At 47.8% G+C, this 19,301-nt stretch overlaps 1 protein-coding gene across 32 annotated transcripts in view; it reads left to right on the top strand.

Moving 5' to 3' along the window:
- The window catches only part of Mtss1 (MTSS I-BAR domain containing 1), a 139,200-nt gene that overhangs the window by 111,456 nt on the left and 8,443 nt on the right, over positions 1-19,301 (top strand). For 20 of the 32 annotated variants that reach the window (XM_087558046.1, XM_087558041.1, XM_087558045.1 and 17 more), the window contains 4 exon segments: positions 12,461-12,618; positions 13,833-13,940; positions 15,412-15,509; positions 17,423-17,633. In XM_087558046.1, the coding sequence (XP_087414172.1) occupies positions 12,461-12,618; positions 13,833-13,940; positions 15,412-15,509; positions 17,423-17,633 (575 nt within the window). 32 annotated transcript variants of the gene reach the window in all.

Raw genomic sequence — 19,301 nt, 5'->3', positions numbered from 1 at the left:
GTAGTGCAGAGGAGCCTTATGCAGGTGGCTCTACAGTCACTGTCACAGGAGCAGTGTCCCCCTCTTCCTCCGTCATTCACAGCCTGTGATCTCTGACATCCTCTCCCGGGTGCATGAGCAGTGGCTGTGGTGGAAGCTATCTCTTCCCTACCTCTGTCTCCAGTTCCTCACAACAAACCAGAGGATTTGTCGTATTCAGGAACCTTCTTTGCTTCTCCAGATTGGATGGGACTTAAAGAGAAAAGGTCTAGCTCTGTCTGCCTACACTGCAAGCCTTTGTAACATTTCCCAGAGTCTGAAAATATGGGAAAATCTCCCTTTAGCAAAGAAAGCAGCAATTCTTGTTATATATATATATAAAATGTACATTGGTGTTTTGACTGCATGGGTGTGTGTGTGTTGGGGGTGGGTAGTGAATCCCCTGGAACAGGAGTTACAGACAGTTGTAAGCCGCCATGTGGGTGCTGGGAATTGAACCTGGGTCCTCTGGAAGAGCAGCCAATGCTCTTAATCACTGAGCCAGCTCTCCAGCCCCCCCCGCCCCTTAATTTGTTGTATCTCAACTGATAAAAGGGGTTCTTCTGTCAGGCTGTTTTATGGGCGATAATGAGCTTTAAGGTTGTTCAAAGCAGCTTTTATGGGGAGAGAGCCCCAGCCCCCCAGGTTCCCTCTTCCTCAATAAGCAGTGATTGTTTGGAATGAAAAGATAACGTATTTCAAGAGATGATGGAAAACAGTGGAGACTGCAGACAAAGCTTTACAGACTGACTTTTTTTTTGTCAAAAGGGCTCCTCTTTCCCTTCAGTTCTCACAAATACCCTATGGCGTTTCAAGATGAATACAGCAGTGTTTTCAGAGACACTAAAATCTTCTGCCCTTCTTGGCTGCTGCAGTTTCTCTGGGATATGTGTTGAGGGGCGTGTGTGTCTCAATTTCACGTTCGCATGAGGGCACCTGGGAGCTAGCATCTGACAAGTCATAGGGTTTAGAGCTTGTGTCTACAAGAAAGTGTTGGGAACGAAGTACCATAATCCATTGATCTGGGGACCCCCAGAAGCACAGGCTGTCCGCATGGTGGACATCTGGGCAGCTCCGAAAGAGGGGTGATAATGGGCTTGAGGAGGTGGTCCAGGTGCGATGCTAGGTTTGGGAGGCCATTGAAAAGGATAAGCAGGAAAGTAGCTGACTCCCCTCAGCTCTTTAAAGAGTTCCCTTGTCAGAGGCCTCAAGTCCCTGGATATAGAGTCCATCCATTTTGTCTAAGCCTTTCAGAGAGGTGAGGGGCTTTCTCCTGCCACTCAAAGCCTCTGGCATTGTCCAATTAGCAGAATTTGGACCTCAGGGTGCAGCCTGATGGCTTGGTCACAGTGCACCATTAAAGGAAGCTGTGGCAATTAGACCTCCCTGGCTGCCGGTGTAGGCTGCCTAGACACTAATGAGGTACACATCCAGGCTACAGAGGATGATTTGGGACTCAGGATGCTGGCTGCATGAACATGAAATGTGCCTGGCCTTGGGACTTAGGAATAATTGGCATTGGATGGTGAGGTTTCGTGGGGTGTTTGGGCCCAAGGCTGAGAGAGCAGCGGGGGCAGGGCGGGTGATCATGGGGTTCTGAAGGACTGCCTTTAAAGTCCTAACCATGTCCTTTTTCTAGATCCTGTGCTGGTATCCTTAGAACCAGTTGGTCCAGCTGCTTGCAGCATTCTGGGTGATTTTCTAGTTATAAGGACAATCAAAACTCAAGTTTGATTTCTTTATCATTCCCCCTCCCCTAATGTACCTAAGTGTATTTTTTAGATGTACTGTTGTATGACTGGGGAGTACAGCCTTCCAGAAGGTTTAGGGTCATCACTCTGTCAGGATCTTGGGGTGCTTACGTAGCAGGCATCTGACCAGAGATTGGGATGGAAGGGCCATTGTTTAAGGGTGGGAAGAAAGCTGAGAGTTATTGGGGTTCTGGTTAGATGGAGTTTCCCATTCTGATAGAAAACTTGTCGAGTTGTGACTGCCCACATACTTCAAGTGATATGCTTTAACCGTGCCTGTGAGATATGAGTGAGCTGGGGCAGACACGAATGTCACATGGTGTCCCGTGAGACAGGACACAGGCAGCCAGGGTCACAGGTGGCTCTCGGGTGCTGACAGGCAGCTCTCTGTTGCCTGGTCTTTGGAAATTGATCTGCGACCTGGTCATTCTTCTCGGGTTCCATTAGAAGAATTCTAACACCTTTGTGCAGATTAGCCTGGCATTAGCTGGCCCTGTCTTTGGCAGAAGCAGACACGTCATACAGAGTGTGGCTTGTAAACAACCTGTTTACTTCTTACTCTGCAGATATAGTCGCTTACAGCATTGTTTTACATCCAACTCTCTCTTTACTGTGGAGCTTGGTGACTGGTAATCTAAAAGTATGTCAGTATTTCTGTCACAAACACTCTAAGTGGTTTGTCTCCGGTTAGGTTTGTTCCAGCATCGTTTTACATGGACCCAGGATCTATTCCATCCATGGGTAAATGTAACAAGCTTTCTCACTCTTCAAGGCAGGCTTGTCAAGTGCTCACAAAGCTAGGAGTCAGAGACCAGAGAGAGGTGGACCCTCACCTCAGAGAAGTTCTAGTCTAAGCACTGGGTCAAGGGCAGAGCCAGCATTCATAAAAAGTGAAGGAGACCAACCCCTCAGGAAGCTGGAGAGGTGGTGGAGCTAGCCCAGGGGTCTTGACCTCTGAGTGGGGTTACTGCACACACTTCCTGCTCAAGTCTTTGGGATCCCAATTGTGAAGTAACAGGGTCAGAAATGGGGTGCTTTAATCTGCCTACCTACTTCTGACATGTTACTGTGTGAAACCAGTATCCTTACTGCTCATGACTAGTTTTCATATATCATCATCTCTTATATGTTCATGCATCCGTGTGTGTGTGTGTGTGTGTGCGCGTGCGCGCGCACACGCGAATACAGGCAGGTTTTTGGCAGCTTAGTAATATCCACACGTTTTTTTTAATTTAAAAATTAAATTAAAATTACAAAAAGTTAAAAATCGGTTTGAGAATGTATCTCAGCAGGAGAGCAGTTAGCTAGTATATGCAAGGCCCTGGGTTTAGTCCTCAGCACTATTGAAAAGTAAAAGTAAAATTAAAGATTGAGTTATGGTGAGTCCTTCTGTTTCTAGCTGAAACCACTAAAGGTTTGTCAGGGACTTGAGAAAGAAGGCTGAACGCTGGTTTAGCTCTTTAAATTGGCAGTTGTTGTTGTTGTTGTTCTTTTGTTTGTTTGTTTTCACTAGTACCTCCAAAACTAAGACAATAAATGCTGGGGAGTGGGTTGTGTGTGCACAGAGTTCCACATCTGTAGAATGTTTACTATTATATTAAGACTTTAGATTTCTAAATTTTGATGCTTTCATCCCACTGTGCTGTTAGGACTCTATAGATCCCTCCACCCCCAAGTTATAACAAATCATGTTCAAAAGGTTTTCTTGCTAAGGCATCTATTTAAATGGCTTCTTCTGGGTTCGTATTCTCCCTTATCCTCTAGTGGTGGCTATTACCAAGTACAAGGCGAGGAGGAATGACCAAGACGGGAGGAATATTAGGCAGGACGGGGAGCTTAGAGGTGGATCCTCTCATGAATGTGAGCGTGCCGGCCAGCGGCTGTCACACATGAGCCAAAGGTTAGGCAGGCGCAGCTCAGATACCACTTTGACCTTGTGTTTTCCTTTCTGTGTCAAATGTGTGTCCTGTACTTCCTCTCCGTGCGCCCTTGCCAGTGGACGCTCAGGGTAAGTGTACACTGCAAACCTCTGGTGGCTGGGTACGCCGTGGTCCTTACTGTGGGCTTTTCACTGTTGTTCGGACCTATGCTAGCCATCCACATTTCCTGCTGGCTCAGAATAATCACTCGTGCCTACGTAATTTTCCATAATTTTAAGGAAATCATGTGTGTGTGTGTGTGTGTGTGTGTGCGTGTGTGCGTGTGTGCGTGTGCGCGCGCGCATGCACGCGTGTGTGCGTGCACACTTTAATCATTTCCTTGTTTAGGCCATTGTTCACTGACACTGCTAGCACCACATTCTATGAGCTTTGTGTTCACAAGTCAGTATCAGGTTCTCAGAGAAAGAAAATACCACGTGCTTTTAAATGCATGCGTGCACAGGAAGTCAGTACATTTCTATATCTATGCCTATGTACCTGAGTAGATACGAACATATTTGTTGATTCCACACGCAACACAAACGTGACACTAAATAGCACCTCGGAAGGACTCTTAAGTGAGATTTGGTATCGTGAAGCCTGCAGAGTGTCCATGCTTGTCTGTACAAGCTCTACGGCTCTCCTCAACCAGTCATCTCACCCGCAAGAGCAAGAGCAGACATATTTCTTACTTCGGCAGTTTGTAAAATGCTTCTTTTCTAAAGTTTCGTGTCTTTAAATTCAATCCTCAAAGTGATTTTCTTGGTCAAACGTGAACCTTACCGTGGGTGATCAGGGACTAAACTGCCAGTCGCTTTGATTATTTTGATATTACCTTGGAAAAGCATCCTGTCCTTGTGGCTACCTTGTTGGAGTGTCCCACTATTCTCTGAGCTCCCGGGAAGTATTTACCTTGGACTCTGTAATCTACAATCCCCATCCAGGGGTCTCCTTTGACGGGGGCTTGGCTGGTTGGCTCTTGTCCAGGACACAGTGTCGCCTCTTTTACCTTATGCGGTGGTGGGGTCAGTCATTTCCTAATTTAAAAAAAGATAATCCCTTCCTGGCCTCAGTATTATGACTATGAAATCTTACAACAAACAGATTTTTAGTTAACCTTTGGAAAGAAGAAAGGCATGACACAGCCATATTTTAGGCTTATAACAATAAAAATGTATGAACCGTAGTTATCATTTTAGATTCTCTCTCAGTGCCATTTTATATTTGCAGTGTTTGTGCAGCCAACCCCACTCTCTGATTTCAGGACAGTTTTATCCATCCCACAGACACCTCATACCTCTGCACTGTCACTGCTCTGCTACCCTTCTCTGGCTTCCCACTTTGACAAGCACTCTCAGTCTTTGGGGTCTCCTCTCCTGGGTATTTCCCATGAACTGAATTATAGTGCATGGCTCTTTTTTGATTGATCATCAAGGTGTAATTGGTGCATGGGGCAAACTGCATTTTATTTGTTTGAATTGATACAAGGTAAGTTTGGAATGGATGAAAACCATCCACCCTTCTGGCTTTGTGTTCTGAGATTCTGCTCACGTAGTTGGGGTGAGGGGGTGCATCTCTGCAACCCCTGTTAGTCCCCTGTCTTGTGCAGGTATGTCCCTAGGCAAAGCCACAGAGCTCTGTGAGTCAGTCACAGTGTCCGTGGGCATAGAACTAAGGAAAGACCAAAAGACTGCTGAATTGGGCAGTTACCCACAGAGAAACACTCTGCTCCGGGCAGTTGACTGTGGAGAAACAAACAGCCTAAGTGCAGGGGATAATAGGTGGGGCTGGTAAGACAGTGGCCACAAAACCTCTAGGTTGTCTCATCCAAGCTCCTCAGTATATTCACAAGCTAAGATGGTCCCGAGGGGTTGTGGAGATTTGGGGAAACTTGGTTATGTGGGTGGGATTGAGCATTGTTGACTGAACTCATTCTTTTAACCCTTCCTTTCCTGAGGTCAGGGTTAGAGCTCAGTGTTCCAACCTTCCAGTGAAGTAGCTGATTTTCCTGGCAGGCACCCCCCTCAGGCTGAGCCCTCTTTCCCACACCCACATCACCTATCATTCAAGAAGCTCCAAGGGTTTTCGAAGCTCCGTGCTAGGAACTGGGATGAAGGTCAAGTTGAGTATGTGTTTTTTTCTAAGAAACTCCGGCGAAGTAACATCTTATAAACTGTGGTCATGGAGGGGAGGTATCTGGGTGTGTGGAGAAGGAATTGTCTGGGCTTCCAGGAAGGAGCAGCAGCGTCTAGAGAGCTTGTGACAATGGAACTGAGAAGGGTGGGTGAGTGAACTGTGAGGGGTTGAGCACAGGGGAGTCTGTAGCTGAAAGCTGGCTTGGCCCACATTCCCATGTCGTTCCTTTATACCTAATGGGTGTCTTATTACGTAGAAGGGTTGGATCTAATGGCTGCTAGGTTCTGTTCAGATTCTCCATGGTCCCTCCATGTAGCCTTCCTTCTTCCTTTAGGCACGTTTTCTTTGGGCAGTCATCAAACCTGCTGATGAGCATTGGGTGTAGGTGGTGACTTGGTGTAGGGTGGTAAGGACGGATCTCTTTTGAAATGTAAATTCCCAGTGTCACCTTGCTTGTCCACTTCAGTATTTTTACCCTCGGTTTATATCCTGCATTCTGTTGCTGCCAGTCGTTAGATGGACCAGGATTTTTCTGGATCACTGCAAGAGAGGAAAAGGACGGCCTGCGGCCACTGTGGGTTGTGAGCTAAAGTGGTCTGGTTCATGAGGGGTAGGGATCAGGATCAGCACCTCTGTGTATCATGATGAAAGGAAAGTAGTTTGTAGGATTCTGGTGGCTTCTTCAGCATCGGTCTCGGGGAAAAAGCAAGGCCCTCAGCCATCTTGTTAGCACCCAGTGACCCATTCGGCCTGGGTTATTTATTCTTCAAGGTCTCGTGTAACTCTGAGCCTCCTGTGTGTGTTGTGGGCTGCAGGTGGGGCATGGGCCGTCCCAGGTAACCCTGATCACCTGGCCTTTGGGTCTAGCTGCTTTGTGAAGAGCCGTGACCAGGAATCACGTCACAGTGGGTCTGGGTTTCTGACAAAGACAGAAAGCCTTGCCGTGTTGTTTGTAGCTCAGCACTGGTGATTCTGGCCCAGTGCAAGACACTTTGTTCCATTTTCCCCATGAAAACTCTACTAATCCCTGCCTTCAGTGTTTATGTAAAGAAGGAAGACACATTGTAAATGCTGAGATTTCCAGAGAGCTTTGTAGATTCTCCCTGCTTAATCCCAAACCCAATGCTTAGCTCCTTCCTCCTTTGGCTTACGATGTGCCTTCCATTTATTGTAGTGTGGTAGCCCAGGAGTTTTTTCTGAAAAAAGTAGCCATGATTGCCCACAGAGGACTCCTAAGGGGCTCCTGACTAGTGTTCAGAATTCCCGTGCATGAGTAAAATCAAGACCTGGAATGTAGAGGAGGTCGGGGCTCTGGGGGTTGTCTTGAGGCTGGGGTGATTTATAATGTACAAAATAAAATAAAATAAAATAAAATAAAAGGTCAAATGCAGTTAGTCCTTTGCTGGGAACTTTGTCTGGAAAGCCATTTAGCGCATCCAAGCTGTCCATTTGGCCTCTGCTTGGTCCTAGAATCTCCTGGCTGTTAGGCCATCCAGGGCGTGATGGTTGGGCTACCTGAGTAAACTCAATGAAGTTACTCTGTCGATGTCTCATTCCTTTGGAACTTCTTGAGAATCTACAGACTTCCAGGCAAGTGTGCAAAATTGAGACACTACAACTGGCAAAATCATAGATCTGCCCTGGTTCTCCTACCGGCAGGGTGGACTGAGCTCGAGTTAATAAATGACTAAGGGGAGGTGATACAGAAAATCTGAAGGAGAGCCCTGTGCTGGAGGACAAGGATCAAGAACTTCTGAGGGCAAGAAGAATCCTATGGGGACAGTGCCTAAAGACTGGAGGATTAATGAGGGATACAGGGCAAAGCAGCCGGGGAAGAGGAATGCCCAGCCCTGAGAAGAAGGAATGAGTGTCAGGAGAAGGCGGGGCTTGTGAGAGGACAGAAGTGACCCTTTCCAGCCTTGCAGGGCCACCTTTGCTTAGGATCTGGGACATCTGATGTTGACTTTTCTCAAGAGCAGCCAGAGCTACTGAGAAAGACTGGTAATACTTGCCTTGCAAAAGCAACTCAGACTGTTCTGGGCAGGCTGGCTCCAGGGGGACTGGAGAGACTATAGAAGCTTTTGCAGCTGTCAGAGATCTTGGTGAGAGGACTTGGCAGTTAAGAGCACCAGCTCCTCTTACAGAGGACTCAGATTCAGTTCCTGTCACCCACATGGTGGCTCACAGCCTTCTGTGATTTCCAGTGCCCTCTTCTGGCCTCTGCCAGGCACTGCATGCAAATGGTGCACAGACATACATGTGGACCAAACACTCATACAGAATAAAAATAAATATGTCTTTTAACAAACCCATAAAGGGGTTTAAGGAGGCAGTGTACATCCCTCAGCAGTGCTGAGAGGAGGGACATGAGGGGCTTTTGCAGATTAACCCTCTGTACTTGCTGATTCCAAGTCAGTACACAGTGGGAATGTTAAGATTGTTAAGATTCACCTTTTCTTATCTCCTAATACACTAACTGTTGCTACCACATGTGCTTTAGGGATGATGTGTAATCTAGAGACGATGAAGTATATAGGAGAATGGGGGTTTAATCATTTCAGTCAGAGACTAAGGGACTTGGTCACATAAGGAGAGGTGTTGCAGCCAGTCCCTGGTGATGCCAAGAGACAGCCTTAATACAGTTTAGGATTTGTGGAGCTCAGAGATGACCATAGTCTCTACGTCCCACTGGGACTTGAAACAATTTCTTCAGCAGTTGTGTGTGTGTGTGTGTGTGTGTGTGTGTGTGTGTGTGTTAGTGTGTTATATACAAATGCTTTATATATCATATATAAAAATAAATGTTTTATATATACATATAAATGTATAATATATATATACCATGTGTGTAAAATAAATATAATTGTATGGTATGTTAGAGAGTTTAAAAAATAATCATTGTGTTTTGGTTTGATAGATCCTAAATAGAGAAAAATTTCCCACCATAACCATAATTAGAGCAATCTTTACAGCTCATACTTTAGAATGCTGTAATTTTAAAGCCCTCTAATTATAATACATATTTAACATAATTTCACTATAATCATAGAGTAATTTAGATATATATGTATTTACCAATTTGATCATACACTTATTTTGCTTTCTTATTATTTTTAAAGCATTTTTTGTATTGTTTTGTTTTGTTTTTGGGATAAGGTCTCAGTATGTAACCCGGTGCATTAGTCAGTCTTCTCTAGAGTCACAGAACTTATGGAATATCTCTAAATATTAAGGGAATTTATTGTAACAACTTACAGTCTGCAGTCCACCTAACCCAACAATGAGCAGCTGTGAATGGGAAGTTCAAGAATCTAGTAGTTGTTCAGTCCCAGGCCGACCTTGAACTCAGAGATCTGCTTGCCTCAGTCTCCCGGTATTAAAGGCGTGCATGTACTCCCTTGCCTAGGCCTAAACTTTTCATGGCCACTGTGCCTCAAGATGTGGATTAAAAGATGTGTAATCCAATGTCAAGATCTGGGTCAGAAGCCCCTGCCTTCAGCCTCAAGATCAGGATCACAGGTGTGCCCTCCATTTCTGGATTGTAGGTCATTCTAGATGTGTTAAGTTGACAACCAGGAATAGCAGTCACACCTAGGTTGGCCTTGAGAGGATTGAAGGCCCATGCCATAACATCTGGAACAAAAGGCTGTTACTAATTACAGCTAGACACATGTGTTACAACTTGTGACACGAAGAAAAAAAATGAAACTTTACAATTGCAGCCTTTTTTCTTTTCCTGTGTGTGTGTGTGGGGGGGGTGTGCATAGATTCATGCATGTGCACAGGCACATGTGTATGTACAAGCTAGAAGTTGACTTTGGAACTCTTTCTGATCCCTTTCCCACCATACTCTTGAAGCAGGGCTCCTCAGTCAAACCCAGAGCCAGTCCCCATGGTTAGTCTCACTGGACAGCTTGCTTTGGATCCCGTCTCCAGCTTCTGAGGCTGGGGCTAGAGGTGGGCTGCCCTGCCCACCCAGCATTGAAGTGACATATCGGGGATTTGAACTCCAATCTTGCTTGGGGGAAGAGCACTTTAATTTCTGAGCCATTCCCTCATTCCTAGTCTGTTGTTTTAAAGTTTATCTACCGTAAAAGCTGGAGACATGGGTCAGCAGAGGGTGTGATTCTGTTCCCAGAACCCACAAGGCAGCCCACGTCAACACTCACTCCAGTTCCAGGGATCCTGACTTCCTCTTCTGTCCTGAATGGGTATTGTATGTATATGGTGCACACGCATACATGCTGGCAAAATTCTCATATACATACAATGAAATAAATAAATCTTTAGAAAACTAAAAATAGATTTTTTTCTGTAATTAAAACATACTAAGGTATGTGTGGTTAAAACTCACACATGGATCCTCTTTCTCTTGCAGCGAGCTCTAGCTCCTCCCACCCCCCTTCCACCTGGCTCCCCAGTCCCCCAAGTTAAGAATGGTCTGGTCTGGTGTGTTTCGCTGCTAAGACAGTGTAGAGCATACTGAGTGACAAAGGAAAGGCCCCACTGTTCCCACCATCCCTGTGCTGTGCAGCCCAGAGAGAAAGCGGGCGTCCACAAGCTTCTGAGCTCTGCTCTCAGCGGGTTGTATGGCAGACATACTCAGCATGCGTGGGCTTGTTTGCACGAGTCAGCACTTCACCACAAACAGAGGAAATCTGTAGTTGTCAGAGCATTGATGGTTCCTGCTTTCCCTCCTTGAGTTTGGCCCCAGCGGGGTAGGCATCCGTGAGAGGGAAAGCTTTCAGTAGAACATCCCGGGAGAGGATGGGAGACTGACTTCACGGTTCAGGCTGGATGCCTGGTTCCCTGTGCCCTCAGTGAAGGCAGAGGATCCTCTGGAGGGACAGGTAGTGACTAAGTGGAAGACTGGGTGAGTGGTCACCACAAGAATATGGGAAATTCCTCAAGAAGCAGGTTTGTCGTAAGGTGACTGTTGGGGGCAGCCACTTATGCTCTCGGATGCTCTGCGCTGTCTGTGCCTTATGCTGCATTCTTGAGCTAGTGGAGGCCATTTATGTACAAAACCGTGTACACTGAGCTTGTTGCTCATCGGAAGTATTTTCAAGGGTGTGTTTTCACTGTACACGATTTTCCCATCATGCACTAATTTAGGATGACCCTGTACAAATGGCTCTTTCTTGCCAAAACACGGCTACTCTTCTCTTGGACTTTTAGTAAGTCTAGAGTTTTATGAAGTTCTATTAAGCATTTTGGTCCAGATCAGCATCCTCTGCATATGAGAGAAGGTACAGGGCATATTCCTGCAACCAGGCAGGCTTCTCTGGCTTTGCCTTTCTCTGCACCAAATGATGGGCTGCATTTGCTGTCTCTCATGTTGTTTGTAAGGGGGCGGCCATGGGAATGGACCCAGTAGCTGCCTGCATGGCGACTGAGTTCATCATTCAGCCTGAGACGGTGGTCAGAGAGGATAGGTCAAGGGCTCAGGGAGCCAGGCTGCCTTAGCCCTGATCTCTACCTTGGATGAATCTTTAACTTCTCTAAGCTTTGATCTCCTCGTCAACCTGAACAGTTAGGATAACCCTAATACCCCTTCCAGTTCTGACTGTGTTTAAAATTATGAAGTAAGTGCTAATGTAGCGCTTGCTCTGTACACATGTGGATACTCTGAGGGATCTGAGGGAAAGGCTAAAACCTTGCCCTGCAGGAGCTTAGAAATTCTTTCTCTGGCTCAAATGTAGGTAAAAATGAAGGTCCAGTGTAAAAGCTTAAGAGCTAGTGTCCTGTGTGTGACCCTGGTGGTCCCCAGCAACAAGTCAGATCTAGACTAGAGCAGCAGGACCAATTCTGCAAAAGGCCAAATATTCTTGGTCTCTGGGACACATTTGTAAATGAGTAGGTATGGCTGTGTTCTAATAAAACTTTATTTACGCCGACAGCTATTCCTGTCCTAGAGTTGTTTAACTGCTTTCTACTCTATCTGAAACAGTAGAGTGGTATTTGGATAACTAGAGTCTGGTGGTGTGGCCAAATAAGTAAATAATATGGCTCCTCTCATTATAGCTTTGTTCATTTTGTCACCAACAAAGACTTAACTATAGACATCTGGTTACTAAGCTTCTTCTACAGGAAGGGCTTTGGAGCCCTCCACCGGGGAGTTAGACTAACTGCCAAGGATTCCCAGGTCCCAGGGCGGAATAACACCTACCTTTGTCTTCAGGGACTGAGACTTGTACCCAAACAAAGGCTCTTTGATTGAGGTGGACCTGACAAAGCCAGCTTGTATCCATTTTTGGAAGCATCCCTAGCCTCTCACCTTGCTTCCCATCCCCAGTGGCTTCTACTGGAGAAAGGAATGCTGTAGCTCTGTCCCGAGGTTTGCTGGCACCGGATCTGCAGGCTTGCACAAGGCATGAATGCTAGGAGTCATCCCAGGAGATGCTCCTCCATGGCAAATCAGCCGTATAAATAAATATGCCCTCAGGTGTCAGAAACTGTAAGTAGGTGCTCCTAGAAAAGCAGCCGCTTTCAGTCTTTTTGGAGCGATGAATAACTAATGTTTTTTTAAGTCCTGGAAAAGGTCTCTTTGCCTCCACTAAGGACTTCAAAGAAGAAAATTTATTCTCGAAGTTGACATTTCAGCAAGCTGACTGTACAGCCTTGTTCTGTTCACAGGGAGAGGTGACATCCAGCCTCAGTTGGACAGCGCTCTCCAGGATGTCAACGATAAATATCTCCTCCTGGAGGAAACAGAAAAGCAGGCTGTGCGCAAAGCACTGATCGAAGAACGTGGCCGGTTCTGCACCTTCATTTCTATGCTGCGGCCAGTGATTGTAAGTCGATGGAAACCTCTCGAAGGCTTGAACTGTGAGTGCGGAGGGCTTTCCTTCTTGATTTTTGCATCCCCCAGCCTACTGACAGCCACCTATTGCTGCCTCGAATCTGGACAGCGGGAAGTATGTCTCTCTGTATATTAGATTCTCAGCAAGGAGCTGATGTCCGTGTGGCCCATTCCTCATCCACAGTTTGTAGCAACGCTTGTCCTACTTGATTGTTTTTTTTTTGTTTTTAAACTGAGTTAAGGTAGAGCATATCTGGGCATGGAAGCACAAGCCTGTGGTCCCAGCACTGTGGAGGCTGATGTAAGAGGATTACTGTGAATTTAATTTCAGGCCACCCAGGGCTATGCAGTAAGTTCTAGGTTACCTTGAGCTACAGAGAGAGACTCACTCTCAATACTCACATCTTTCCCCCACCTCAGAAAACCAATAAACAAAGCGGCACTGAAAGGATCTTCAGGTAAAGTTCCAGGGCAGCACCAGCATCTGTCAACTGCATACAAACGCTCTGAGGCTCACTGAATCTCACACTCTAAGCCTGGGACCCCATGCATCTTGTCTTAAGCCCCAGGAAGTCTTGATGGTCCAGCTCCCACTTAATTTCAAAGTAAACCCTGAGCTGCAGCTGAGTTTGCAGCAGCCACTCTCAGAGGCTGCAGGGGGCTCTGGTACACGTCTCTCCACCCGAGCGGAATTCTCAGATTTGAGTTGTTCCCTCGGTCTGTCCCTGTGCCCTCTGTTCCCACTAGCACTTGGGAAGGTGACTGAAATGTCCGCAGTCCACGCATCCATTCTGCTTGCCAGTTCTTAAGATGGGGCAGGGGGCAAGAAAAGGGGACAGTTAGCTCTGTCGAACACACAATTCTGTCATTAAGATCTGAACCCAAATATCCCTATGGCATGTCGGTAACCCAGGGCTACCTCAGCCCATGGAAGGATCCCTGGAAAGACAACGGGGCAGGCCTTCCCACTGAGTAAGGCTGGAAGTGCCAAGCACTATAAGGATGCTCGTGTCTCTCCACTGTCCCCAGAACAGAGGCCACTCCATGACTACCGTTTTACACACACGTCACCGTTAGCTTACATTCCTGTCTCAAACGCCTTTCATGAAAGACTGAAGATGCCTCGGAGTGACCCAGGCAGAAGTGTGTTGGAATAAGCCAGTGAGGGACTCCAAGTGATGGTGTACACTAATTGCTCCCCTTTAGGAGGAAGAGATTTCCATGTTAGGAGAAATTACCCACCTTCAGACCATATCAGAAGATCTGAAGAGCCTGACCATGGACCCTCACAAACTGCCCTCCTCGAGTGAACAGGTAGGAACCGTGGGCCAAGCCAAAGAAAGATACGGAATTCAGGGTTCTGGTCGTCCTTGGGGTATCCGATGTATCTGAAATTACACCCGTGGGTGACCGTGGGCACTCACATCCTCACTGTGGTCAGCCCCTAGGTTATGCCTCGTTTTCATGTGAATTGCCGTCGTTCGCCTTCACTATTACGGGAGAAGATGCTGGGGTCCTGAGAGGCCAGGGCCCTTGACCATCGCTCTAATATGCGATGACACTAGGTTGAGTCAGGTGATCCATGACCAAGATCTAGGTTCATCCTCTCTGAGCCATGAACTATCAAAGGACCCCATATGTCATTCTGTTATGATGGTTTGCAACCCTCTCTGGAGTTAATCAAGTCGTTCATGAGAACCTTTCCCGTCTGAGGAAAAGATGACGTATTTGTGTGACAGTACTGTGTGTCTTCGTTAGGGTTTTACTGCTGTGAACAGACACCATGACCAAGGCAAATCTTATAAAGGACAACATTTAATTGGGCTGGCCTGCAGGTTCACAGGTTCAGTTCATGACCGTCAAGGTGGGAACGTGGCAGCATCCAGGCAGGCATGGTGCAGGAGGAACCAAGAGTTCTACACCTTCATCTGGAGGCTGCTAGGAAAATACTGACTTCCAGACAGCTATGACACAAAAAGCCTATGCCCACACCGACACACCTACTCCAACAAGGCTACACCTCCTAATGGTGCCACTCCCTGGGCCAAGCTTATACAAACCACCACACTCTATCAAGGGGGAAGAGTCATGTTTGGGGGAGCAACTGGCCAGTCACATCTGATTTGAGCCCTCTGCAGGCGCTTCTTACTGTCCGCTTGGACAGTTGTCTGAGAAACTCAATTTGGAAGCTTTGTGGTTTTCCGTCTATGAGATTTTGTATTAAACTCGAGTATGTGTTGACTCTATAAGTAGACATTAGTGGAGTGCCTGTTAAAGAGAGCACTCAGTGTCTCTTGTCACAAGGGCGACACACAGAAATAATTGTGATAGCATTGGCTCACTCTTATCCTGGGAAGTTTTCAGGCTTCTAGCCCTGGCCAAATAGGACCCAAGTGTCAGCTGAGCATCAAGTGGTTAAGGTGCAGTCAGCGAGCTCTAAAACCATTATTGTCTTTACGGAGCTGCAGGCTGGAAATACCGCTGAGGTCAGCCCGCATTAAAAATAGCTTTTAGGGGTTGTTAATCCATCCTGTAATTATCTCCTTCTCCTGGTCTTCCATGGTTTTCTTCTTCTAACTCCCCTCCCCACTAACTTCGGTTTCTTGCTGGTCTTGAAGGACCGTGACACTGAAGAATCTGTAGTGTGGCCCTTCAGTTGAAACGTGCATTTTCTCTTTTAATTCTGCCTCTGGGAGGGTTGCGTTTTGATTGCGTGGTACACATGGAGATGTGTGTGGACGATGCCCCTCTCATCGTCCCTCACGCAGCCTCTCTGTCCCTTCAGGTGATTCTGGACTTGAAAGGTTCTGATTACAGCTGGTCCTATCAGACGCCACCTTCTTCCCCCAGCACAACCATGTCCAGAAAGTCAAGTGTCTGCAGGTGAGTGAGCCTCAGGGCTCCTGATGCTTTCCACGACATATTTATGTGAGTGTGACCGAGAGCCAGGCTGTATGTCGAAAAGGGGCCCGCTTGAAATAGGAAATAGTAAGGCAAAGGATATATCACTTTTTAGTCTGTCCCTGGCACCCCACCCCACCCCACAGTGTTCCACCAGCAAGCCCTCGTCTGTCCTTTTAAAGAGGTTGATCCAACCGTAGTTGGAACAGGAGCCGCAGTGGCTGTAGTTGGGAAGTCCATGCAGTTCTCGTTTGGTGTCTCCCACCCCTCCCGCCTGCTCACGCTGTTACCTGTGGAAGCACAGAAGCATCTGGAATGGCCCTGGAGCCTACAGGACCATCGCATAGTCTCACGAGGCAGCTGTTCTTGGTCTGTGGAGGGGAAAGGTTTACTCTGTTCTTGAAAGGTGCATCGCCTGGCATGGCTTCCTGCCTCAGTGCAGTACTTCCCCTGCTGCCAGTCGTTTGACTCACTGTTGCAAAACCAGATGGCTGGGAAGGAGCCTGGAAAGGAGGGAGCAGGTCAGCTCAGGCTGTTAGGGAGATGTGGCCCAGCATCCCGCTGTGCTTCGTTCCACCCTGAAGCTTGTCGGGTGTGTATGTGGCAGGCAGTTCCAGTCAGGAGTCTGTGTCCTCGAATGTTCCCCAAAGACGTTGCTTGGTTTCTTGTCACCTTTAATGGGCTCTGCGTTTACTGAATGGTGGAAAGTCCTGTTTTTTCCCCAGTGGCTTAGCAAGGTCCATCTCGTTAGCGCAGAACAAGCTACCCTGCCTTCTCCTCCTGACCTTATTCAGTTACACTGACAGGAGCCGTTGAGAGTGCAGTTGCTGTGAGCTTTCCTTTCAGTCCCCAAATGCCATCTTCTGGCTAAAATCGCAGCATTTATCCCGCCATGGTGCACACATCCTCAGCAGCTGTTTGTTCTCTCTGCTGCGCTCACCCGTGTCTGACAGATCTCACCTCAAGTCATCTTAGCATCAGCCAGCCACACGGTGCGCTCCCCTACCCCATCAGCTTTACACAGAAGCCACAAGTTTGCAAACCCTGAGGCCTCCCCAGGCTGCTACAGGCTGGGTTTTTGTAACTGCCTTTCACATTTTAGCTCTGCTTGCCTGGACCAGGGTCTCCACTCATCTTCCCAGCTTTTCAAAGGAGTGCGGGTAGAGCACTTCTAGGGTGTGAGACGTTGTTCCACTTCCTACTTACTGGTTCACCTTAGAAGTGAGCAGCTTAGCATTGACTGGCTCTCCTCATTGAAAGCTGCCCAGGCTGTTACACCCAGCCCACACATGGTTTATCAGGGAACACCCAGGAAGGAGGACAGCCGATAGCTCACCAGCTCTGTTAATAAAATACATAGGGCTGGCACTCAGTCCCCACTCGTTAATTGGCCGATATACTTTGGTGGATGGAATCCACCTTAAGAGGGAATCCACCTTAAGTGTAGGGTGTCTGCCAGTTCTATTAAGCTGTGTGACCTCTGGTCATCTGGACCCAGGTAGTCCCTGCTATAGACCTAGTGGGTTATTGCTGCAGGTAGCAGAGATTACCCCACTTCTTTCTTTATATCACAAGCGTGAGTCCTGCAGTTTCGTTGAGTAGGTGGCACAGTAGAGTCGGGCTCTGCATGTTTGTAAAAATTATAGACTTGCGTACTAAGACTGCCACCTTGTAACCTCAGAGACCCGAAACCTAGCTCTCTTGCTATTCACCTAAAAGAACAATTCATTATTTGGTCTTTGACAACATGTCCTGAGTTTATATGCTTCTTCCGGGCAAGGAGCTGACATTTTCTTGAGCCTTTGCTCATGGCTGCCCCTTGTTGTCCATTGCCCTCTTCTTCTCACTACTGCCCCCTCCTCACCATACCTGCCCCCTCTGCTTGTCCCTTACAGCAGCCTGAACAGTGTCAACAGCAGTGACTCCCGGTCCAGCGGTTCCCATTCGCATTCCCCCAGCTCGCATTACCGATATCGCAGCTCCAACCTGGCCCAGCAGGCCCCTGTGAGGCTGTCCAGCGTGTCCTCCCACGACTCAGGATTTATATCCCAGGACGCCTTCCAGTCCAAGTCCCCCTCTCCCATGCCACCTGAGGCTGCCAACCAGGTAAGGACGCCCTTAACCCAGAGAGCAGCAGGCACATAGGGTACCCTGACCTGATGGGTCATCTAAGATAGACCCCCCAAAGGGAGAGAGTGTCTAAGTTGGGCTGGAAGCCCATCTCAACACCAGCAGTAGTTACAAATACCATGTTGGTCGGGCAAGCTGTCACTTCTAGGTGGGTAGCCTCAAAGAGACTGGGTCTATCTCCTGCATTCTTGTAAGTACCCAGGTTGGTGTGATGCTTTGCCCTGCAATGGGGACACCTCCCTCCTCACGTCATCTCAGGTTTTCCCCAGTGACAGAGACCCTGTCGGTGAACAGTGATCCCCCCACTCTCAATTCCCTGTCATCAGCTGTGCTGCCAGTGAGAATGGCTGTTAGAGCCCCTGTGGAGAACTCTGTTGGCACTTTGATCCCAGGAGAAGGAAAGATGGGCCACCTCTCCACATACTGTAGTTTGGATGGCGCTCGCCAAGCTAGACCAGGCATTGGGTGCTCCTTGTTTGTGTTGCTGGCATATAGAATCCTTGGGGTGTCTATTGCTTAGGGCCGGTTGGTTAGCTTTGGTTCAACACGTAATTAGGACAGTGTACCCCAATGGCAGGGCGATCGGAGCCACCATCGATTGGGCCCCACAGCGCCACCTGCTGCGTGGGGAGACTGAGCCAGAGCACCTGGTTAGCAGAGCCAAGGTTAGCAAGTGCAGAACCTCCTATTCAGAGCATTATTTAGCCGTGTGAGGTATGGTGGTCTCCCTCTCCCCTCTGTTTTTCCCCCTTAGAGATGCAATTTTGCACAAAAAGGCTTGGGCCTGAGAGAGCTGCATTTACCTGTTCTTGTCTCAGTTTGGTTGCCTTGGCTTGGCCCCAGGGCCGCCATCCCTATGATGTGCTTCACTAAACTATGCCTGCTGTGTTCCTACCAAGCTGCATGTGGTCAGAAGGGGGACAGAACCACTGCTTCCTTAAAGGCCATTGGAATGTGGGGTCTAGCTCTGTCTCTAATGGATTGAGAACTAACACAGTATTGTACCCCGATAACCCTTGCTGACAAAGGTTCCCTCTTCTCATGTTTCTGTTGGCGGCCCAAGTATGATTTTTGCCCCAGTGGTGTCTAGGAGAGCAAAAGGTGGTGAAGTTTGGGGGTTTCTGAAGTCTGGATGCCTGTACCTGCCTGGATAGTTCCCAAGAGTAGAGTTTGTGGGGCTAGGGAGAGTGCCTGACACTCAGAGGCAAAGTTTGGATTTTCAACACTTAACAGGTGAAGTGGCCTCTCACCTCAGTGAGCCTCAGGGCTGCTGGCCAGTTAATGTGACCCATCAGTGATTTCTGGGTTTGGTGAGAGACCTTGTCTCAAAAAAGCAGGGGAACAGCAGAAAAGGGAGACACCAACACAACCCTCTGGCTGCTTCACACACACACAGCAGTAGGCTTTCTGTGTGTGTGTGTTTGGTGCTGGATGTGGAACCCATGGTGTGTTCTCTCTCTCTCTCTCTCTCTCTCTCTCTCTCTCTCTCTCTCTCTCTCTCTCTCTCTCACACACACACACACACACACACACACACACACAAAGCAGTTCTCTGTATGTTTTGTTGGTGCTGGGTTTGGAATCCAGCCAGGGTCTCTCACAGGCAAATGACCGACTGCTGTCTTCCACCCCCAGCCTTAGGGT

This window comes from Rattus norvegicus, chromosome 7, assembly GCF_021556685.1.
Source record: "Rattus norvegicus strain SHRSP/BbbUtx chromosome 7, alternate assembly SHRSP_T2T, whole genome shotgun sequence".
Classification (NCBI taxonomy): domain Eukaryota; kingdom Metazoa; phylum Chordata; class Mammalia; order Rodentia; family Muridae; genus Rattus; species Rattus norvegicus.
This window is presented reverse-complemented; position numbering and strand designations above follow the sequence as displayed.